General features: G+C 38.6%; 2 protein-coding genes across 2 annotated transcripts in view; both read left to right on the top strand.

The window, feature by feature from the left end:
* Positions 1–25,097, top strand: part of NET1 (neuroepithelial cell transforming 1) — a 47,866-nt gene that overhangs the window by 7,853 nt on the left and 14,916 nt on the right. The window contains exons 2-3 of the mRNA XM_066279861.1: positions 1,014–1,080; positions 8,072–8,131. Of these exons, the coding sequence (XP_066135958.1) occupies positions 1,014–1,080; positions 8,072–8,131 (127 nt within the window). The remainder of the gene's footprint in view (positions 1–1,013; positions 1,081–8,071; positions 8,132–25,097) is intronic.
* Positions 12,332–13,658, top strand: LOC136338006 (hepatitis A virus cellular receptor 1 homolog). The gene is given in 3 exon segments (XM_066279965.1): positions 12,332–12,596; positions 12,599–12,832; positions 13,342–13,658. Coding segments are annotated over 3 exon segments (804 nt in total). The 5' UTR covers positions 12,332–12,343.

The raw sequence follows: 25,097 nt of genomic DNA, 5'->3' as shown, positions 1-25,097 counted from the left end.
AGCAGTTAACAATAAGTATAATTTATAAACTTTTTATTTTTTGTGCTACTTTATCAATTTTTCTCCCATATTTTATAAACACAGATTTATATTTTTTAACCCTTTGAGTAGTGAGGTATTTTCATGCTCACTTACCTCCAGGAGTAAGTTGTTTTTTTCAAAAAATGAAATTAGTTCCAGTTACAGTTTTATTAACTTAAAATCATGTTTGTTTGATAACCAATATATGGAAACAAGAAGAACATACATTTGCCTTTTTTTATGTTGCCTTACACATTTTTTAAAATAAATTTTTGTACAACATACTCTGGATGATCAGGAGGCACAGGGATACATGAACGTTCTTACTACTCAAAGGGTTAAAGGTGAAGACTGATTTTTGTCATAGGATTCTCTATTTCTTTACATTGAATAGAAAGATAACACAGAAGAAAAATCTATCACTTAATAATAAAGAATAAAGTCCTAGTCAAATTTTAATCTTACTTGGGACGTTTGTCTCAGATGTTATTCAAAGCTTTTTACTTGATTTATTAAATCATAATTTTTAAAAAATCAGTATATGAGACAATATGAAATAAAAATTAAATGCATTTAGATTTTATTATGTTAATACCCTTTTATTAGGCATGAATGTTAAATTTTATCAAATAATTTTTTGCATTATTTACTGTTTTTACTTAACCTATTAGTGTAATATATAAAAAGATTTCATATAATTGAACCATGTATATGTTACTAAAATAAACTGCTTGGTTTGATGAATTTTTTTAATCCTAATCTGTTCACTAATGATATAAAAGACTCTTGTCACCTTTGTAAAGATTCTGAAAGTGATTAGAACCTATGCCCTAATTATTTTTTTGCATGCCCTCCCTTTATTTCTATGATTGAATCACTAAAAAGGCTAAACAGTTTTGAAACTGAAAAAAATAGATTTTTTTAATCTGTCTAATACCTTATTTCACTGACATTACTCTCAATTTACTTATTGTTTTAACTTCTATTAACAGATATTCCCTTAGGAGAGGTAGCTCCTTCACATTTTTAACACCTGGCCCTCATTGGGACTTCACTTTGGTGAGTAGATGCCTGGGTTTTTTATTTCAAGAACTTAGAATTAACTTATTGGTTATCTCTCAGTCTAATGTATAGTCAGTTGTCTGTATTTCTCTCAACATCTTTGGCAGCCTAATTTAATTTTTTTCTGCTAACAAACTAAAAGAAATTTTTATGTCAGTTGAATATAAGACATGATTTGAAAGGTACCAGACCTATTCATCTTTAACTATTTGATCCTTTTTCACTTATTCCCACCAGTGTTAAGAGAAAATATTATAAAACATGCATTTTTAATGTACATACTCTAATGGCTTTACTTGTTAACATATAAGGATCTTTACTCATTAAGATATAAGTAATGAATTACTTTGTTATTAATCATTTTAGTATAGAGGGACTGCTTAATAATTTTTAACATGGGAATTTACAGAGGCATGTGTCTGCAAAGTGATACCAGAAAATTATTTTTATACTTAAAAAGTCATTACATCATAGTATGCATATAAAGAAAGTATAATATATAGAAATAGAGCAAGATGCTTAGGCTTTTCTTATTTGGATACAATGGCAAAAATGATTCTATTTCTAGTTTGCCAAACTTTACTTGTGTGCCTGTATTGATGTGCTGATGGATTCAGCAGTGCATATTTAATTTGTATTCTCTTGTTTTGTTTTTAATATATATTTCTGTTGGGAAATCCTGTTCAGGATCAATACATTAATTGGTCAGAGAAACATTCACAGAAAGTGTCTCTTTATTTTAATGCAATTCTGCATTTTCCTTTGAAATGTGTTTTACTTTGGTCCCTTTCCCTTGCTATTGTTGAGCCTGAACTTAAACAGAGAAAGTTTACAAGTGTTTCTAAACTTGATTTGCAAGCCTATCAGCAAAACTATCTGAGCATATACCCCTGGTATTTATTTATGATTTTTATGTATATACCACCATTATTAGCTAATATCTCAAAGCACAATACTCAACCTAGAATGAAGTTTGGGACTGACTTCTTAATGGAGCCTATTAGATTACCATTATCTTTTCTTTTTTCTTTTTTTTTTCTTTTTTTTTTTGTGACAAAGACAGAGAGAGGGACAGATAGGGACAGACAATCAGGAAGGGAGAGAGATGGGAAGCATCAGTTCTTCCCTGAGGTACCTTAGTTGTTCATTGATTGCTTTCTCAAATGTGCCTTGACCAGGGGGCTACAGCAGACCGAGTAACCCCTTGCTCAAGCTGGCGACCTCGGGGTTTCAAGCCTGGGTCCTCCGCATCCCAGTCCGACGCTCTATTCACTGCACCACCGCCTAGTCAGGATACATTACCATTATCTTTAACCTTATAGTGTGAGTGATGATGAACTCATTACACTGGGGAACAAAATTTTTGTTGCATCCACAAAAACACTTGTTCTTACCTAATTTGAGTGTGCTAATCTCAAATCTGACAATAGTTTTTCTCTGTAAGCTACAGTTTTTTTGCAATTCAAGATTTTAGGTTTTCATCTTATTGTAAAATTTTCAACATTTAGTTTAACATAATGAAGTAGAATGTCTTCTTGTGCATCATCTTTGTGAAAATATAATAATTTATATAATGCAGTAAATACACTAATACACTAAAAGATATGATTGTATCAGAATTTGTCTATAATTTCAAAATAGAACATATTCAAACACTTATTTTAATTATGAAATTTGCACAAAACTTATTTAAATCTATTCAGGCAAAAATTTGCATTTGTAGTTCTTGTGTTTGTGTAGTTGTTGAGGACAATCTCGTTTGATGCTCCAGCAGTAATCTGCCATCACTAACAGCTCCAAGACATTCAGGAAACTTATCAAGGTGACTGACTGTTCAGGAAGTGAATCTTTTTTTTTTTTTTTGTCTTTTTCCGAAGCTGGAAACGGGGAGAGACAGTCAGACAGACTCCCGCATGCGCCGGACCGGGATCCACCCGGCACGCCCACCAGGGGGCAACACTCTGCCCACCAGGGGGCAATGCTCTGCCCCTCTGGGGCATTGCTCTGTTGCGACCAGAGCCACTCCAGCGCCTGGGGCAGAGGCCAAGGAGCCATCCCCAGCACCTGGGCCATCTTTGCTCCAATGGAGCCTCACTGCGGGAGGGGAAGAGAGAGACAGAGAGGAAGGAGAGGGGGAGGGGTGGAGAAGCAGATGGGCGTTTCTCCTGTGTGCCCTGGCTGGGAATCGAACCCGGGACCCCTTGCACACCAGGCCAACGCTCTACCACTGAGCCAACCGGCCAGGGCCAGGAAGTGAATTTTAACGTTCATGTTATATCCAATGTCGCGGAAAGCCAACAGCATCCTTTGAACCAGAAGTTCATAGTTTTCTGCTTTTTTGTTGCCAAGAAGTTCTTTGTAGCTGCCACAAAAGACTGCCATGCTGCTTTCTCCTCCTTATTCATCTTCCTGGCAAATTCTTCATCACGTATGAGGGTTCGAATTTGAGGTCCATCAAATACACCTGCTTTTATCTTCTCGAAAGACAAGGGAGGAAAAGCAGAAATAATATGTTGAAAGCATTCACTTTCTCTATTCAAAGTCTGAACAAACTTCTTCATTAAGCCAAGTTTGATGTGAAGTGGGGGAAAAATGATCCTGTCTCAATTAACTACAGGTTCATTCACAATATTTTGCATCCCTACTTCCAGAGCTTCACGTTTTGGCCACTCCTTCTGTGTCTAGTGTTTCTCCCGAGCTCTGCTGTCTCACAAACACAGAAAGCAAGGATACTTTGTGAAACCTCTCTGTTGTCCTAGCAGGAAATTTACCATTTTAAGATCCACACAAATGATGCAGTTATGCTCTTCATACTTCAGAAAGTCGAGGACAATTTTTATGTCACTCTAATCTTCTCGCAGATGAGTGGAATAACCAATTGGAACCGCTGCATAAACATTACCGTTGTGTAGGAGAACACATTTCAGAATCCGTTTAGAGCTGTCAAGAAATAGCCGCCATTCTGTTGGACTGTAAGTGGTAACACCTAGCTGGCTGAGAAGACTACAGATATCATGACAGTAAACAAAGTGTCTTCGGGAAAAAAGTCCACAAACATTTGTTCACGCTTCCTGAAATGGAATACTTTAGCTGACTGGTGAAGTGCATTCTTTTCTTGAAGCCTGGAGGCTAATAACTCAGCTGCTTTCTTTGATAGGCCCAAATATCTTACTAAGTCATTCAATTCGGGTTGACTAAACTGCTGAGGGGTTAATGACTGCTTGGTATCAGAAGAAGACCCTTCAGATTCTACAACCATTTCCTCATGCATCTTATCAAAATACACTTGATCACCATGTTCACTTTCTTCGTCCTTAGAAGAAATAAAACCATTGAAAACTGGAACTGGGAGTGTCTCAGAGTGTGGGATAGGTCATATTGCTGAAGGAATATTAGAATATGTGATCATATGCCGTTTTTTTCTTGCTGATGTCCTTTGTATGGATCAGACAGAAATAACAGTCACTGCTGTGGTCCTTAGGCTCATGCCAAACCATGGGAATACCAAAAGGCATTCCTTTGTATTTTCCTTTTGTCCAGTCATGAAGCAGTTCCTCACAATTATGACACACAGTATGAGGAGCCCAATTCTTGTCTTGATCACCAAGGGAAACTTTAAAATAGGCAATATATGCACATGTCACAAATGATGAAATATTGTACCTTTGACGTTGAAGTGTGTAACAGCCACATATAAATATATAACAGAAGGTATCAGGATTATTCTTACATTTATGTCTACTCGAAGAAGCCATGATTCAATCTTAAAATAAGAGGGTGTTTTTATCAGATAATAATTTTTTACATTTAAAAACAATTATAATTATGTAAAAGTGATGTTTGTAAAACATTAATTGCATTGTGGTTATGTTTAATCCAAGAGTCGTTGCCCTTTAACTCCAATTTAAAAATCAGTGCATGCCATTAACTGTAACAAAAAGAAATTAAAATTGCATAAAAACTAGAGCATGCATCAAAAAACAGATTTCAGATTTGGAATCAGCGATGCAGAAATATATAGAAACAGTTCTAAAACCTCATGCAACAGAAAATGAAAAAAAATTTGTTCCCCAGTGTTATCTGTATATTAAATATTAATAAAGCTTATTTTTAAAAATTAATAAATACATAAAAATAACAATTCTAACATTTTCCTCCTGCACTACAGGGAAGATATCTTGGGTGTCCTCCAGGGTAGGTGCATCCCACCTGGGAAACACTTCTGTAGAGATCTCCCATGACAAAAGAAATAGCTTATGGTTTCTTTATTTAAAATTTTGGAATGTCATTAAGGAGTTGTAAGAAGGAAATTTATAATTTTTAAATACATAGTTTAAAAAAGCATCTAACTTAAGAGATGAGAAAAAGAACAATAAAATAAATCAAAGAAAATAGAAGGAAAAGTAAGAATGGGGTAAAATAAAATCAACACCCACGAAATTCTTGGCAAACCAGGAGTAGAGTGGAAAACTTCCTTAGTCTGAGACCACAAACAACATACATAATGATAAAATGCTTAAACATTTCTTATAAATTTAGCAAAAAGCCTGTTATCACTAAATCTATTCAGTATAGTGTTAGTGCTCCTAACCAGCACAGTAAGACAGGAAAACAAGTGATAAACAACTTAGAAAAGAAAGGACGGTATGATTTTATTACTCAGAGAAAACATGATTGTCTACATAGAATATTCAAGAAACTAGTTAATGCCAGCTATTAGAACAAATAAGCATTTAAGTAAAGCTACTGCTTAAAAAAACCCAATAGAATGTATATATATTACCAATAAACAGAATGTGGCTTAAAGATGCTTTTATTGAAATAAAAACATTTTAAATCTAGGGCTAAATCTATGAACAGATCTGTAAGACTTTATGAGAAATATTGGAAAGCATTAATAAAGGACATAGGACATCTAATTATATTCAAGCAAGGAAGGATATAATTGCATAAAAATATCAGTTTTCCCCAAAATTAATTTATAAATTCAGTGTGGTTCTTATAGAAATCTCATTGGAGTATAATGGAGCTCATTCTACAATTCACATGGAAAAGTGGAAGACCCAGAACAGCAAAAGTAATGTACGTGTCAGGTAGCAAAATGACTTACTATAGTAGCTATTAAGTCTTACTCCAAAGGTACAGTGATTACACAACATAATATGGGTGCAGGTATGAATAAATAAATTGATATAATAAAATAGAGAACCCAGAAATTGATCCACATATATTTGAGAACATACTGTATCATAAGCAATATGAAGGAATAGTGCTTATCATCAGATGGCATCAGGGGTGGCTAACGTGTCAGCTATATTTTCTCATACCACATACATGCAAAAAATAAATTCTAGGTGGATTGAATGGATAAATATGAAAAGCAAAACTTTAAAATAGTGAAAAGAAAATCTGTTAAATTTCTTTTATATATGCGCACACAATGTACAGTTTTATATAAATGCATAAGTATGGTCATGTATGTGCTCTTTTTCCCTCAGTACAATCCTTTTGCTTGGCAGTGTTCTCCCTTGTTCTCCTGCCTGTAAAAGCCTTTCTTCCTTCCCCAACCTCCACTTTAACCCATATCAGCAACACTGTTTTTATCCCCGTATATTTTGCTTTATAGTTATTTACCAGTACACAGCCTCACAGATATGCAGGATTTTTGTTTAGTTTGCTTGTCAAAGTTAGGACAACATCTTCTGGAAATGACCTTAGGATCAATTAAGATTTCTTGAGTTGGCCTGACCTGTGGTGGCACAGTGGGTAAAGCGTCAACCTGGAAACGCTGAGGTTGCCGGTTCAAAACCCTGGGCTTGCCTGGTCAAGGCACATATGGGAGTTGATGCTTCCTGCTCCTCCCCCCTTCTTTCACTTTCTCTCTCTCTCTCCCCCCTCTCTATAATGAATTAAAAAAAAAAAAGATTTCTTGAGTTAAGTCACCTCATTTTTTAGTTTTTCCTAATTCTGATTTATATTGTTCTTTCATATCTTATGTCATTTTCTTAATGTCTTTTAACTAAATTTGAAATAGTATGTTATAGTTTTCCTCTGCTTTTTTTTTACATTTTTTAAACATTTACTGATTTTTTGGAGAGATGGGGAGAGAGACAGAAAGAGAGAGGGAGTGTGAGAAAGGGGGGGAGAAGCAGGAAGCATCTACTCGTCATAGTTGCGTCCTGTATCTGCCTTGACTGGGCAAGCCCAGACATTTAAATGGGCAACCTCAGTATTCCAGGTCAACACTTTATCCACTGTACCACCACAGGCCAGGCCTTTCTCTGCTTCTTTGAGCATTTCTTTGTGAGGTGCCTTTATGCCCTGTAGGTTTGTTATTCCCCTTTTTCTCTTTTTTCTTAATTATTTTGTATAGGATTTGACTTTGGAGAATTTTCTTCTGACGTGAATATAGCTCTCCTGACCTTTTAATAAAGAGGCTTGGTGCAGATAGCTTTTCTAACTTCATAAAGCTGCCTCTTGTGTTATTTTCATGGTGGCTTACTTCTGAGACTTCCGGGCTCCACATTTCCCCCACTTCTTTCTGGACTCTTATCTTTCCTTTTCTCCATTGTCCCTGTCCTGCTTGATTTTGATTCCACTCCCACCAGTTTCTCCTCAAGGTGGGCAGTTACTTTGGACCATGAGAAAAGCATCTTTTTAAGAAATTTGTTGCCTTTATATTTAAAACATATTTACTTTTTCTCTAACAAGTACAGGCAGCCCTTACTGATGTAAGAGTACTGTTCTGGAAAATTTTATATAAGTTTTTTTAATAGGGTGGAATCACTTCACAACAGGAGATGGTTTAGGGGGTACAAGTAGACAGTATGTATGGTAGAGATAATTTATGAGCATTTCTCATTAAAATATTTAAAACGTAGCCAAAGTTTTCACTTTTTAAAGTGATTTTTCTAGTTATATGAAGTCTTTGTTTAATGGAGTACATTCATTCCTTCTATATCAGAATGAAATCTTTTTTGTCTTATAGAAAAGAAAACGAAGAGCAAAAGATGATGATGTCATAAGCCTTAGCAGCCTTGATCTGAAGGTAAGCGTTACTGCTCTATCAAGAAAAGCATTTAAAAATGTGCAAGTAGCATTCTATAAGAACAATATATGTGCTATAAGAACAATGAATGCCATTTTTTTGCATTTTTTAAGTGTAAAACTGAATGTTATTGGCTCTTATAGGTAGCCTCTTTTTTCTGTTCTACTTTGTTTAGAATGAGGAGAAAACCTCTCTCAGAACATTGTTAGGATATAATTGTTGATTGCAACTTCAAGTGTCTAAGGGGACCAGGTCTATAGTATATGCAAAGAAGGGAGGTAGGATAGGGAGGAAAGGAACAGTGCCATATCCTTTCTGAAAGAAGAAGCTGCTACTGTGCTCTAACCCGTTGCTGCATATAGAACTGTCAAAATCTGTATTTTTATGTGAATCTTCTGAATTTTAAAAGATCAAATTTTTTTCTAAAAAAAAAAGCAAGTTAAATATCTCATTTACAAGTCAGATGTGATCCATACGTTTCCTAGGTGTGACCTATGAAAAAGTAAAGCTTATTTAGTAGGCACTTAAAAATATGGCCTTTAATGTAAAATTATAGTTAAGTTCAAAAATCTGATATCTTTGGGATTACTTAATTTGTTTTTATCATTAGGCAAATTTTATAGAACCATCTTGTTTTGTTTTTTGTTTGTTTTTTAAGTTAGAGGAGGGGAGATAATTAGACAGACTCCTGCATGTACCCTGACTGGGATCTACCTTGCATCCCTTGTCTGGGGCCAAAGCTCGATCAACAGAGATATTTTTAGTGACTGAGGCTGACAGTGGGATCAACCTAGCTATCCTCAGTGAGACCAACACTCAAACCAGTCTAGCCATTGGCTGCGGGAAGGGAAGAGGGAGAGAAGGGGGAGAGGAAGGGGGAAGGAAGCAGAGGGTCACTTCTGTGTGCCTTGACCGGAACCAAACTCGAGATATCCATCTGCTGGGCTGACACTCTATCCACTGAGACATTGGCCAGGGCCAGAACCATCTTGTTTTAAGGAACCTTTTTTAAAGATCATTATAAAAAAAAGTTATACATTTTTAGTGAGATTTTAAAAAATAGTTTGATGTTGTGTTTAATGATGACAGCTGCTGCTGCTTTTTTAAAGACAAGGTTGTTATCTAAAAATTTAATTTTTATAGGGTGTGTATGTGTGTGTGTGTGTGTAAAACGTCTTTATAGAAGAATTATGTGTTTTAATTTAATCTTTTTATAAAAGTTTTAGTTACATTTTTAAAATCTTATATTCAAAGAAAGAAAAAGTATGAAGTAGAATCCTGAGTGTTTTTAGGTATGCTTCAAATTAAATCATATACAGAAATAGAACAGTTATTTGTAATTTGCCACAATAAAATCTACTTAAAGACAATCCTCTTGTCTTAACCCCAATTTCAGCAATTATGGTGTGTGATCAGTTGTCCGTTTCATCTATCCACTCACCTGTCCTCCTATGGATCATTTTGAAGCAAATTCTAGACATTGTATTACCACATTCAGTACTCACACTTCCCTTGCTTGTCATACTTATATTTTTCCATCTTGTCTTGTTGAATTGCAATTCATAATAAGGTTCATGTACTGTGATTGATTATATCTCAAGTATCTTTTAATCTATAGGTTTCCTCTCTGTTTTCTTGTAACTTTTTGTTCTTATTGAAGAAACCATGTCTTTTTTACTCTGGAGCTTCCATGGCCTGAATATTTATGAGTGTGTATCCCCATGGTGTCATTTCCTATACTCCTGAATTCCCTGTATTTCTAGTAAATTGGTAATTAGACTAAGAGATTGTTTTAGGCTGTGTACTTTTTTCAGGAGGTATATAATGTTTTTTTTGTGATGTTTACAAAATTAATTATCATTGTCTAGATCAGTTTATTCATTGAAAGTTGCAAAATTGTGCCTGACCAGGTGGTTGCGCAGTGGATAGAGAGTCAGACTGGGATGCAGAGGACCCAGGTTCGAAACCCAGAGATTGCTGGCTTGAGCATGAGATCATAGACGTGACCCCATGGTCGCTGGCTTGAGCCCAAAGGTCACTGGCTTGAGCAAGAGGTCACTTGCTCTGCTGTAGCCACCACCACTACCATCACCCCCCAACCCCCAACCCCATCAAGGCACATATGAGAAAGCAATTACTGAACAACTAAGGAGCTGCAATGAAGAATTGATGCTTCTCATCTCTCTCCCTTCCTGTTTGTCCCTCTCTCTGACTCTCTTTCTGTCTCTGTCCAAAAAAAAAAAAAGTTGCAAAATTGTGATACAGTGCCTTATCAGTCCTCTGTTTATTATCTAGAATAGTTCTGTAAAGAGAATATTTCCCTCATCAACCATTTGATTACTTCAAGGTACTGATTCATGATAAAGATGAGACAAGTACTTTATTCCTTTCCTTTATCAATTTTAAAAAATAATGAGTTTTATTCATTAAAATTCTCTAAAAGTAACTAATGATTTTTTTTTATAATTATATGAAATCATGGATATGAACACATTTGTTGTATTTTGACCCATTTTGGTTATTACTCTTACTATGCTCAAATTATTCCTTCTTTGGCCACTTGATGCTGCTTCCGGATGGCTCCTATTTCTTCCTCCCCCCCCCCCCCACTTCCCAGCTTCATTAAGATATATTTGTCAGCCTTGACCAGGTGGTGGTGCAGTAGTACAATAGATAGAGCATCGGACTGGGAAGCGGAAGGACCCAGGTTCGAGACCCCAAGGTCACCAGCTTGAGCACAGGCTCATCTGGCTTGAGCAAAAAGCTCACCAGTTTGGACCCAAGATCTCAGGCTTGAGCAAGGGGTTACTTGGTCTGCTGAAGGCCCCACGGTCAGGGCACATATGAGAAAGCAATCAATGAACAACTAAGGTGTCACACGAAAAACTGATGAGTCTCATCTCTCTCCGTTCCTGTCTGTCTGTCCCTATCTATCCCTCTCTCTGACTCTCTCTGTTCCTATAATTAATTAATTAATTAATAAGATTTATTGGTCAGGTAACATTGCGTTAATTTAAGGTGTACAGTGTGTTGATGTCCTACATCCCTTTGACATGACTCTCACCTCATATCTAGAGGCTTAATAGCCTCCTTTTCTTCCGTGATGACAAGTTTTACCAAGTTTTAGGACAGTAGTCTCCATTACTATAAATTAATATAAATCAGACAATTACTGAAAACATTTTGTTTTATTTTTCAGGTATTTTTGTTTTTGACACATAGACTATAATAGGGATGCATATATTGCTTGGTTTTTTAATTATTGAACTATTTTTATATATAATTATGCCAATAATTCACTTGTATCTTTTGATTTTTAATTTTTAAGAATTACTACTTTTAAGTTTACTTCTTCATATAATTATGCAACAAAATTACATAAAATTTTAAAGTCAGTTCTATAAAAAAAAAAATTTTTATCTCTGACTCTTATACCCTACTTCTTTCTTTCATACAAAAATCTTCTCTTTTTAAAAATATTTTATTTATTGATTTTAGAGTGAGGAAAGAGAAATAGAAAGGCAGGCAGGGGAGAGGGGACAGGAAGCATCAACTCACAGCTGCTTCTCATATGTGCCTGACCGGGCAAGCCTGGGGTCTCAAACTGGCAGCCTCAGCACTCCAGGTTGATGCCACATCCACTGCGCTGCCACAGGTCAGGCTTCTTTGTTTTTTAATTTTATGGTTTATTGTCCACTTTTTAAAAATATAAACTATTGCCTGTATATCTGCATATCTCACTGTCTTGGATAAGCAATAGCATGCTATCTTTCATTATCTTTTTTATTTTATTTTCTTCTTTTTTGTTTTACTTGTTTTTGTTTTGGTATAATTTTTGATATTTAGGAAAATTCATGTTTTTATTTTATTGGTTATCTTTATAAAATGCCTTCAATTCCTTCTTGTTGGTAATTGTGAATTGGTTCATTCCTGTCAGCATTATTTTAATTAATTAGAACTTCTTCTTCCTTGATTGAAGTACTGTATTTCCCCATATATATAAGACACTCCCATGTATAAGACTCACCTTAATTTGGGGCCCGAAATTTGGAAAAAAATGTATTACATAAAGTTATTGGAGTTCTGAACTCACCTCATCCCAGGAACATGTAGAAATTGTAGCACGAAGGTCTTTGAGAAGCACCTGAAGACCAAGCAGAATTTCTCTAAGGATATAAAGAAGGAGTCACGTTGAGACAGGCTGATACCATCATGCATCCTTGAGTAGTCTTCATAGGCCTCGTACTACTTGGGGCAGATTCTTTAGTTTCTCAGGGACATGTGAGTGGAGTGGAGGGTCAGCCTGTCACGCTGCTCTGCACCTACTCGACAGCTCGTGAAATTGCAACTATGTGCTGGAGCCGAGGGCCATGTCCTACATTTAAATGCCCAAATGAACTCATCTGGACTGATGGATACCGTGTCACCTTTCAGAAGAACACGTGTTATAAGCTATACGGAATCATTAAACAGGGAATGTGTCTTTAACCATCGAGCACGCAGCCCCGTCCGACTGTGGTGTGTATTGTTGCCGTGTTGAACGCTCAGGGTGGTTTAATGATTTGAAAATCAACATATTATTGGACATAAAGCCAGCTCTACCTAATATCACCAGTATTCCAACATCAACTAGGGTCTTCACTTCTGCTCCTACAACTCCAGCACCAACACCAAGCCTTAAGACAGATTTACCTAGCCCTGGCCGGTTGGCTCAGTGGTAGAGCGTCGGCCTGGCATGTGAGGGACCTGGGTTCGATTCCCGGCCAGGGCACACAGGAGAAGCGCTCATCTGCTTCTCCACCCCTCCCCCTCTCCTTCCTCTCTGTCTCTTCCCCTCCCGCAGCCTAGGCTCCATTAGAGCAAAGATGGCCCGGGCGCTGAGGATGGCTCCTTGGCCTCTGCCCCAGGCGCTGGAGTGGCTCTGGTCGCAACAGAGCGACCCTCAGAGGGGCAGAGCATCGCCCCCTGGTGGGCAGAGCATCGCCCCCTGGTGGGCAGAGCGTCGCCCCTGGTGGGCGTGCCGGGTGGATCCCGGTCGGGCGCATGCGGGAGTCTGTCTGACTGTCTCTCCCCGTTTCCAGCTTCAGAAAAATACAAAAAAAAAAAAAAAGAAAAGACAGATTTACCTAATGTCAGCAGGGTCACAACATCAGCCAGGGTCTTCACTTATGCTCCCACAATGCAAGCATCCACATTGAACCTCAAAACAGATGGGAATAGCACTGTGACACAGCCTTCAGATGGCCGTCGGAGAAACAATGAAACTCACGCGAGTGTGAAACAAAATTCAAGGATGAGCACCAAAGAGACACTCTGCATTGGATTCTCTGTGGCTGCCCTGATGTTGCTTACTATTTTGGCTGCTGTAATAACCAAAAAATATTTATGCGGGAGTAGAAGAGTGTTGCATATAAGCAAACTTTCACCAAATGGCCCTACAGATGGAACTTTGCAAGGTGCGGCTACAGTGCACGACCAAGCAGATGAGAATGTCTACATTGAGAACAACCTTTACAGCATGAATTAAGACCCAGTAACCCTCTAAGGCTTTATGTCCTTGACTGCAGAAGACAGTGACCAGACCTCATCATGACAGAGTCCTTTTAAGCTCCAGGATAACTTTTCTGTCAAATTTTCATGGCATTCCAATATGTCAGTGATGTTGGTTTGAGTGTTTCTAGCTTATCTCTGTGTAGTCAAACTAATTGGTAATAAGTCCTAATTTTTTTTTTTTTCCATTTTTCTGAAGCTGGAAACAGGGAGAGACAGTCAGACAGACTCCCACATGTGCCGGACCGGGATCCACCCGGCACGCCCACCAGGGGCGATGCTCTGCCCATCCTGGGCGTCGCCATGTTGCGACCAGAGCCACTCTAGCGCCTGAGGCAGAGGCCACAGAGCCATCCCCAGCGCCTGGGCCATCTTTGCTCCAATGGAGCCTTGGCTGCGGGAGGGGAAGAGAGAGACAGAGAGGAAAGCGCGGCGGAGGGGTGGAGAAGCAAATGGGTGCTTCTCCTGTGTGCCCTGGCCAGGAATCGAACCCGGGTCCTCCGCACGCTAGGCCGACGTTCTACCACTGAGCCAACCGGCCAGGGCAGTCCTAATTTTTTTATACTAAGATCAGCTCAGTCTTACTGGTCAGAGCAGAGTTCTCTCCCAACTACAAAACAAACACTTTAGAATTGTATATTCTTTTTAGATCTTATGATCCATTAAGAATTCTCATTGGGTGGACAGAAAAAGAACTTCTACCTTGGTCACCAAAGCTGTCAAGAACAGTGGAATAGCTACCTGCTGGGTAGCTCAGCTGGTTACAGTGTCATCCCAACACACCAAAGTTGTGGGTTTGATCCCCAGTAAGGGCACATATAAGAAACAACCAATTAATGTATAGATAAGTGAAAAAACAAATCAATGTTTCTCTCTCTCAAATCAATAAATTAAAAAAAACAGTGGAATATGACTTAAATTCAGCAAATCTGATTTGGATCATAAATTACTTCATTTAGAAGCATTTCATGATCTTTTGTTTTTTATCTTACAATTCCAAACACTGCATTTCTTAGGTCCCCCAAGTGTTTCAAATCATGGAGGTTCATAGATTTTTGTTTCCTTCATGGGAAAATAAAGTTAGTATGATTTCATCATTTAAAAAAAAAAGTTATTGAACTCAAGTTTTATTCATCATAAAATTCATACAACTCCTCATCACTGTCAAAACTCCCATCCATTAGCTTGTCCTCATCTGTGTCTGATGACAAATCACTGTCTTCATATATTGCCTCGTCCTCAGTTCCATATGGCATTGAAATGCCACACTTCTACAACCACTGTTTAAGACACACCCAGTTTTAGACCCCAGTTTTTTTTATGTGCATCTTATACATGGGGAAATACGGTAATATCTTTATTCTAAATTAATACAGTTTAAGTAATAACTCATTTTACTTTTCATGTGCACATTCACCATTCGTTATTTTATAATTTCTTTTTAGATTTTACTTACTCATTTTTAGAGAGAGAGAGAAAGAGAGAGAAGGGGAGGGGGACAAGAAGCATCAACTCCCATATGTGCCTTGACCAGGCAAGCCCAAGGTTTCAAACAAGCAACCTCAGCATTCTAGGTCGACACTTTATCCACTGCACCACCACAGGTCAGGCACCATTCTACATTCTTAAAAATAGTTCTCCTGTGTCCAAAGGGTAATTTAGCCATTACAAACTATGCTGTGTATTCTAATAACCGTCATTTAGTTTTAGTTCTACAAGTAAATATATATTTAATGCTTAGCATTAGTCCTTATATTGCTACCTTTCTAGATTTTGAGTTTTTTAATTTTTTTTACAGGGACAGAGAGAGAGACTCAGAGAGAGGGATAGATAGGGACAGACAAACAGGAATGCAGAGAGATGAGAAGCATCAATCATCAGTTTTTCATTGCAACACCTTAGTTATTCATTGATTGCTTTCTCATATGTGCCTGACTGTGGGCCTTCAGCAGACCAAGTAACCCCTTGTTTGAGCCAGCGACCTTGAGTCCAAACTGGTGAGCTTTCTGCTCAAGCCAGATGAGCCTGCGCTCAAGCTGGCAACCTCAGGGTCTTGAACGTGGTTCCTTCCCCATCCCAGTCCGACGCTTGATCCACCGCACCACCACCTGGTCAGGCAGTTTTTGGTTTTTTAATGCTCATTCTCTAGTACAGGGATTAGCAAGCTGGCCCATGAGGGATATCTCACCTGTTCATTTATTTATAAATTATTTATGGCTACTTTTAAAAACACTACAGTAGCAAAAAGTTGAGTGGTTGTGACAGAGACTATATATTACTTGCAAAGACTAAAAATATTTACTATTTGGCCTTTTACAGTAAAAGTTTGCTGACTACTATTCTAGACTTAATGAAATAAGAGGAAATGTTCATGGGAGCCATAGTCCCTGAGTGATTGAATATGTATATCAGTTTATTTGCAGTCTTTATACTTGAGGGTTAGTTTGCATGGATATGAGATCCGTGCCTCACATTTTCTTTCCTTGAATTTATTAAATAGTTTACTTTATGGTTTTCTGGTAGAAAGTCCCACTCTTAAAAAGTTATAGTAGGCCCTGGCTGGTTGGCTTAGTGGTAGAGCGTCGACCTAGTGTGTGGATGTCCCAAGTTTGATTCTCGGTCAGGGCACACAGGAAAAACACCTATCTGCTTCTCCACCCCTCCCTTTTCTTTCTCTCTCTCTTTGTCTCTCTCTCTCTCTCTTCCCCTCCTACAGGTGTGGCTTGATTGGCTCAAGCACATCGGGCCCAGGCACTGAGGATGGCTCCATGGAGCCTCCACCACAGGTGCTAAAAATAGCTCGGTTGTGAGCATGGCCCAGATGGGCAGAGCATCAGCCCCAGATGGGGTCTGCCAGATGGATCCCAATCGGGGCACATGCAGGAGTCTGTCTTTCTACCTCCTCTCCTCTCACTCAAAAACAAGGGGGGAAAAAGAAAAGTTATAAATAAGTTCTTTCATGTCATCTTTTAGGAACATTATTTTCTAAATTAAAGTTTTTAGGAGTCCCGGGTTTGATTCCCAGCCAGGACACACAAGAGACGCGCCCATCTGCTTCTCCACCCCTCCCCCTCTCCTTTCTCTCTGTCTCTCTCTTCCTCTCCCACAGCCAAGGCTCCATTGGAGCAAAGTTGGCCCAGACGCTGAGGATGGCTCTATGGCCTCTGCCTCAGGCGCTAGAATGGCTCTGGTTGCAACAGAACAATGCCCCAGATGGGCAGAGCATCGCCCCCTGGTGGGTGTGCCGGGTGGATCCCGGTTGGGTGCATGCGGGAGTCTGTCTGACTGCCTCCCCGTTTCCAACTTCAGAAGAATGCAGAAAAAAAAAAAGAAAAAAAAGTTTTTAGTATTGTTTCCATTCTGTTTTATTTTCTCTTCCCACTCTTCCTACTTAGGTTGGAATTTTTTTAAAAACTCATCTTCCTTTTTGTCTCATTTTTTTCTTAACGCATTACTCATTTTTTTATTCTGAAATAATTTTTATTTTATTTTTCATTCTTTGTTAGTTCTGTCACCTTATTTCAAATTTTCCTTTCTTCATTCACCTAATATCTTCATTTTATGTTCTTTCGTAGCTTCTATAATTTTCTTATTTTATACTATAAAGACATTATTCTACTTCATACTTTTCCTGTTTTAAAAGTTTTAAATGGGATTCTTGATTCTTTTCAATTGCTCATTTTTTAAGTGCAGTGACTTTTCCTATATCTTTTTGCCAAGATAGCCTGTCAGCTTCATAACTCTAGAGCTTCCCAACTTCTATTGCTTTCGCAACGTGATTTTTAAAAATTCATCCTCATACTTCTGAGATCTTTCTTTTCTGTTGCCATTCTCTTTTAGCTGGACTTTTTCTTGTCTTTGCTGCTATCGCCCTGTTCTGCATAATTTGGATCCTACCCCTATCAGTTTCTCTGAGAGCAGTGTTAGTTTTGAGAATCTATACAGCCCATATTGCTTCAGCACTTATAAACCTTTTGCATGGCAGTGTTCTTGCCCTCAGCCTGAAAATTTGATCCTCTAGTCCAGGGGTTGGGAACCTATGGTTCTCGAGCCAGATGTGGCTCTTGATGGCTGCATCTGGCTTGCAGACAAATCTTTAATAAAAATAATAACGTTAAAAATATAAAACATTCTCATGTATTACAATCCATTCATTTTCTACCGCTCATGTTCATGGTTGCAGGTGGCTGGAGCCAATCACAGCTGTCCTCTGGGACAACACCAAATTTTTATTGGATAATGCGTAACGTACACGAGTTGTTGTATGACTCTCACAGAATTACATTTTAAAATACGTGGCATTCATGGCTCTCTCCACCAAAAAGGTTCCCGACCCCTGCTCTCGTCCTTCCCAGGATAGACTACTGTTCTTAGATTAGCATGCCATTGAGGGGGTTCCCCTATGCTCAGGGACATCAGAAAAGCCCATTTGCCTTCCCTTCCCTTCTGAGGGTGTCATAGCCATCTGACAAACAAAAGGTTTGGAGAAAACATTGTCTCTTCATTTTGTTGTAGATTAGATTTTCTGTTTTGCTATGCTAGTTGTTCTGCCTTTTTTTTTTAAGAGTGAAAACCTGTCAGAGGTTTAATGTATTAATGAGTGAATCAACAGAATGGTAAAGTTGCTCAAAGGTTTATAAACAGTCTTTACTACTAGAGTTGCTAGCATACCAGGCACTGCTGTTCAAACAGCAAGTGGTTTCCTGCTTTGGAAAACAGCCTACCTTCAGAACTCTAGGGATCTGCATTGAAATCTTCCTGGCCTTGCCAGAGACATCACACAGCATCCTTGTCTACCATACATACCTCAAGCTTGATCAGAATCCTGGGTCACATGGCCTGAGAAGCAGAACAGCTTGCACCAAAGCCTGTACCTGCTACAGAGACTTCCCTTGCTCTGGGTCCCACTCAAAACTGTCAGTGTTTCAGATTACCCTGTTAATGGATCAGTGCAGAATCTACAAATGCAGTTTATGCTCCCTCCAACAGGTAGAGTTCTACCTAGTGCCATGCCCTTTTCTTAGCACTAAGGGATGCAAAGTACAATAACTTACCCTTTACCTCAGAGGGGAGATCCCAGGCCATTGGCCTCAGGCCATTGGACCTATCAAAACTTTTCTAATATTGCAACCCCTGAATTTTCATGGCATGCATTGACTTCCTATGGTATTTGGAATACTTGCCATTTTCTGTTCACCAGGTCCTGTTAATATGATGTCCTCAGTATATTTGACTAACATGATGTTCTGTGGACATGTAGACACTCTGACAGAGAACAGAAAAGTTAATAGCCTTGGGATATGAAATATACACTTCTGTCCTTCCCACATAAAAGCTAACTACTTTTGGTCCTCCTTTCTAATGGGAATTGAAAAGAATGCAGAGGCCAGATCAGTAGCCATATACCAAATACTAGAGGATGCATGGATCTGATCCAGTAAAGATTCTACATTTTGCACAATGGCTGAAATTAAAGTTGTAAGTTTACAGTAGTCTACTGTTACCCATAACAATCCCTCTCATTGTAGAAGGCACACCAATTAATTGAATGGAGATGCAATGGAGACTACCACTGCTGCCTGCAGTAAGATTGATAGCTATCTCTGCATTTTCTCTTGGTGTACAATTGTGCTTCTATATATTATCTTGGCCCAGGTGTAGGGAGTGAAATTTCAGGGGCTCCCACTTGGCCTTTTTGGTCATAATGACTGAGAACCAGTTGTTGTTTCAAGGCTTTTAAGGCAATTAACAAAAGCCAGCCAGCTCTACAATCCTTACAGTTACTGTTGCCTTTATGTTGTTCATTTGCCACCACTTCTGTGTAAGCCATACTTCATTCACTCCATCCATACTCAAGCCATACCTGTAGTGCAGGGGTTGAGAACCTATGGCTCGTGAGCCAGATCTGGCTCTTTTGATGGCTGCATCTTGCTCGCAGACAAATCTTTAATTAAAAAAATAATAACGTTAAAAAAATATAAAACATTCTCATATATTATAATCCATTCATTTCCTACCACTCATGTTCATGGTTGCGGGTGGCTGGAGCCAATCACAGCTGTACTCCGGGTGGGTAGTTTTATGGCTCTCACAGAATTACATTTTAAAGTATGTAGTGTTCATGGCTCTCCCAGCCATAAAGATTCCCGACCCCTGTTGTAGTGCGTCACCATTTTACCAAAGAGGGACCCCCACCCCCTATGCTGTGTGTGTAATCTCTAGGGCCAGTCTCAGTGTCAGGGTCTTAGCCAGGATTCCCTTCAGAAATCAGAGCCTGAGCTTATACAATTCTCTGTAATTAAGTTGGTCACTATAGACAACTGAGGCTTGATCTTGCTGGGACCTTCTGTAGAACTGTATAAAATACACTGTAGTAGTGTCTTCTCAAGGGACTGAAAGGGGATCTTTTACCTCCCAGCATTAGTCAACAGTTGCCCCACGCTACACATCTTAAATGCCACAATGGCTTCTGAGAAGCCCAGGGTGGAAAGGAAGAGATACATAGTACAGCTGAGGCAAGGTGCTGCTGTGAAGCTGATTGCTGCAGAAGCAACAATGACTGAAGTAAAAAAGTAGGCTAAGCAAATAGAAGGCTGGACACTGGCCTTAGCTGAGCTTTGCAGGAAATCCCACTCAACAGCCTGTGATGTGAACATAAGTGATCTTATATTGTACTGGAAATTATTTATTATCCTGTGTATTTGAGGTAAAAATTCATCACTAACAGCACCAATAACCCATTTTCTTTGCTGTTTGTATTATCTCCAAAAGAACCATGGGTTCTATAATATCAACGTCATAGCCTGTCAAGTATTCTTTTTATACTCTTCCTAGAAGTATCTAATTGATTTGAATTGATCTTTTCCCAAACCAGATACTTAGTAAAGCTTGGAGACACTCAAATTTTTAATCCAAATGATTTTTTTTTTTTTGTATTTTTCTGAAGTTGGAAACAGGGAGGCAGTCAGACAGACTCCCACATGCGCCCAACCGGGATCCACCCAGCACGCCCACCAGGGGGCGATGCTCCTCCCATCTGGGGCATTGTTCTGTTGCAACCAGAGCCGTTCTAGCGCCTAAGGCAGAGGCCACAGAGCCATCCTCATCATCCGGGCCAACTTTGCTTCAATGGAGCCTTGGCTGTGGGAGAGGAAGAGAGAGACAGAGAGGAAGGAGAGGGGGAGGGGTGGAGAAGAAGATGGGCGCTTCTCCTGTGTGCCCTGGCCAAGAATCAAACCTGGGACTCCCGCACGCCAGGCCGATGCTCTACCACTGAACCAACCGGCAAGGGCCTAATCCAAATGATTTTTAAAAATTCACATATAACTTTATTACTAATATCTTTTTGTTTTAACTCATTACTACATAGCTTGGAACTCTAGTTTCTCCAAAGTTCTATTTTGTTAATATTTCTTTTTATGTGTTGTTCTGAAGTAAGAAGCAAGGAGGTAGAGAGACACCTACATGTGCCCAACCAGGATCCACCTGGCAAGCCCACCAGGGGGCAATACTCTGCCTATCTGGAGCGTTGCTCTATTGCAACCAGAGCCAATCTAGCACCTGAGGCAGAGACCATGGAGCCATCCTCAGCACCAGGGCCAACTTTGCACCAATGGAGCCTTGGCTGCAGGCGGGAAAGAGAGAGATAGAGATAAGTAAGAGGGGGAAGAGTGAAGAAGCAGATGGGCACTTCTCCTGTGTGCCCTGGCCAGAAATCGAACCTGGGACTTCCACACGCCAGGCAGATGCTCTACCACTGAGCCCACCGGCCAGGGCTTATTTTGTTAATATTTCAATCAGTGCTGCTTTTTTAGTAAGATTTGAAATTCTATTTTTAAATAACCTATTTTTAGTGAGATACATAGTAGTTATTTGTATCTTGAACTCTATAGAGTTCTTAAAATGGAACATAGTTTTCATATATTTAGAAAAAGTCTTTAAAATATTTCTTGTGAACTGTGGAATCTTTTTATTCATGTGTGCAGTTTTTAATATATATATAATTTAGTAATATAAAACATGAGAGCTGCACGGGCTAAAAGTATAAATTGTACTGTCATTTGTATTTACTGATTAAAAGATTGTTTACATATTCCTCTATATACATACAATCTATGAATATAATTAAAAAGCAGGTTGGCAATTTTATTTCTCATTATCACCTGTAGAGGGCAGCAGACAGCTTAGATTCAGTTTTACCTACATTGACTTTCCTAGCTTAATTTCTAATTACTTGTATATTGTTCCAGACAAAAATAAATAAAAACAAATAATACCTAGACTAAAAAAAGTAAAGATTATTCTTGAGCTCTAATTATTTCCAAATTCCAGAATTCTAATTTCGCATTAAAGGGAGAAAATAAGTAGTATAGACTACAAATCCTTTTTATATAGAGAAGGAAAACAATGTTATCTTTCTCCTTGCCCTCCTCATTTTCTAGGAAAGAAAGAATTGAAAGCCTCATAAAAGCAAAAGAACAGAAGGTATAATTAAAGCTGGGCTATAAAAATCAGTAATTTTACCAAAAAGTTGATATCTTCTACAAAGCTGCATTATTATTTTTATTTATGTATTTTCTAAGTGAAAGGAGGGAAGATATAGCAAGGCAGAGCCCTACATGTGCCCCTACTGTGGATCTACCTGGCAACACCATCCAGGGCTGATGCTCGAGCACTGAGCTGTTTTCAGCGCCTGAGGTTGATGTGCTCTAATGGAGCTATCCTCAGTGCCCAGGGCCACACTCAAACCAATCAAGCCACTGGCTGTGGGAGAAGAGGGAGAGAAGGGGGGGGGCAGAGATGGTCACTTTTCCTGTGTGCCCTGACCAGAAATCAAACCCAGGATGTCCATACCCTAGGCGGGCATGCTATCCACTGAGCCACTGACCAGGGCCTGCATTATTATTTTTAGATAACTCAGTTGTTTTAATTTTATAAATTCTGGATTTTTTACACACATAGAAGACACTTAACTAATCTGTACTTTAATTATGTCATTTGTAGAAAGTCATAGAAATAATTGAATTATCAATAATGTTAAATAAACCATCTCTTGAAATAGAATCTTTTCTAAAACTTAAGCAACTAGAACTATTTATCTTTTTAATTAGCTGCTTTGATATAAAAAAGGCTAGAAGGCAAGTAATCTTTCAATTTTGGGGGGGTTTCCTTCTCTGTGAAATGCTGGTAGTTATTTAGCAAACACTGGCCTAAGACTAGGAGACTGAGGTTTGAACATAGCTCTGCCCCTGACTCACAGGATGACAGTGAGCAGACTGACCACTGGGCATACACCCAACATGTACTAAAGGTGTTAAGAGTTAGTGACTTATCTGGAAGCTATGTTCTAATAGGAGTTGTGCAGACTAGATTCTAATCTATCCAGCCATTGAATAGTCATACAACTTGGGACAGGTTTTTTAAACTTTGAGTCTGGTTTCATCATCTGTTAAATGGAGGTAATAATACATATTTTATAAGCCTGGATAAATAAGGTAACGTATAAAGCTTCTAGGAAAGAGTAAGAACTCAAATTTCCCTTTTATTTTTCATGGATGTCCTTAAATTTCCTCCTAAGAAAACTGAAGAGGATGAGTTAACAATCTCAAAGGACCTTTCCAGCCTTCTGATTTTCATGGAGTGTTGTTAGAGTCAGGATTCTCACAAGCTCATCACTCAGAGTTCTAATTGAACATCCTGTTCATTGTTGCTTTTTTATATGCTATCTACAATTGTCTAAATTATTGTACAGGTACATTTAGTCCATTAACCTGAACATGCCCAATGAAACTATGATTTTAGGGTTGGTGAGCTGGGATTTAGTCTAATGACTATCACCATTAGACCATATTTGACTCCTGTTGGCTCTTTATTTTTATTTGTAAAGGAAAGAAATGAAAGATAATCCATTCCCTCATCATCTTGACCTTACCTGTATCAGAACCGAATAGAAAAACAGTTTGGCCTGACCAGGCGGTGGCACAGTAGATAGAGCGTCGGACTGGGATGCAGAAGGACCCAGGTTCGAGACCCTGAGGTCGCCAGCTTGAGCGCGGGCTCATCTGGTTTGAGCAAAGCTCACCAGCTTGGACCCAAGGTTGCTAGCTTGAGCAAGGGGTTGCTTGGTCTGCAGAAGGCCCATAGTCAAGGCACATATGAGAAAGCAATCAATGAACAACTAAGGTGTCGCAACGAAAAACTGATGATTGATGCTTCTCATCTCTCTCCGTTCCTGTCTGTCTATCCCTATCTATCCCTCTCTCTGACTCTTTCTTTCTCTGTTAAAAAAAAAAAAGTTTGGAGAGGGGCTCAGGCAAGAGACCCATGAGAACATCCTAGAAGCTTCATTCCTCACTGTGCCTAGCTTGTTACTACCTTATGAAACTAAGTGGTCATAAAGTATTGGCCTTATTGCACCATTTTTTAACTGATGAAACTAAAGCAGACTAATGGGTTCTAAATTACTCTGCTTCTGTTTCTGAGGACTTAGGCAGATCAGAGTTCTTACCTATAAAATTAGGGAACAGGATTCTATTATCTCTTAGGTTGATCTCACTTTAATACTGTCTTCTGCAATCAACCATTCTGAAGGCCAACCACATTACATATTGCCAAAATATTACCAGGTAATATAAGGATAGATGATGAAATATAACTAATCACCTATTACTTTTTTTAAAAAGCTTAGTGCAGAAAAACAAATTATTAACATCATCTTGAATACAAAACACATTGGTGTTTACAGAAGAACAACGTTGGCTTATCTTTGCGAGAAGTAACCTGCAAACCTTAGTAAATTGTTTTTTATAGATTGTATGTCATTGTAAATAGTCTGTGCCCACTATTTAGTTGCTCTACAATCTGTAATCTTGTCTTTATTCTGCCAAACTGGCACACTTGAGGTCTTCATTAAACTTATAATTACTAAGTCCATGAATATTGTCTTAACCCTTAACCTTTTTGCTGTAATTTACACTTTTCCTCCTCTTGGCATTTTGCTTTGTTTCTTTCCTTCTGTCTGTCCCTTCTGCAAAATTCATTTTCCCTTAGCATTTTCCCAAAGTTAGGACACCTGTTCGTTTTGTCCAGGTTTTCTTCCCCAGGTATTTCATTCACTCTCAAAGCTTCGACTACGATCTCTGTATATCTGACTCGCCAGTCTAAATCTACCCCCTGGCCTCTTCCAAATGTTTGCCAAGCATTTCCAAGTACTGGTTCAAATTTTTATTCTCATGTTCTTCCACTACCTCAGACTGAGTCTGTGAAACTCAAAATTTTCTTTCTGTGCTTATTCTTCATATTTTTGTATTTGCATTAAGTTACCCCTCCTAACTTGAAAATCATAGGCATCTTTGACTTTCTCATATGTTGTCTCTTGCATATATTCTTTTCCTACCTTACACAGAGTTCTTGATAC

The sequence above is a fragment of the Saccopteryx bilineata genome, chromosome 5 (genome assembly GCF_036850765.1).
Source record: "Saccopteryx bilineata isolate mSacBil1 chromosome 5, mSacBil1_pri_phased_curated, whole genome shotgun sequence".
NCBI lineage: Eukaryota > Metazoa > Chordata > Mammalia > Chiroptera > Emballonuridae > Saccopteryx > Saccopteryx bilineata.
Note: the sequence above shows the minus strand (reverse complement) of the source record. Positions and strands in the feature narration are given on the sequence as shown.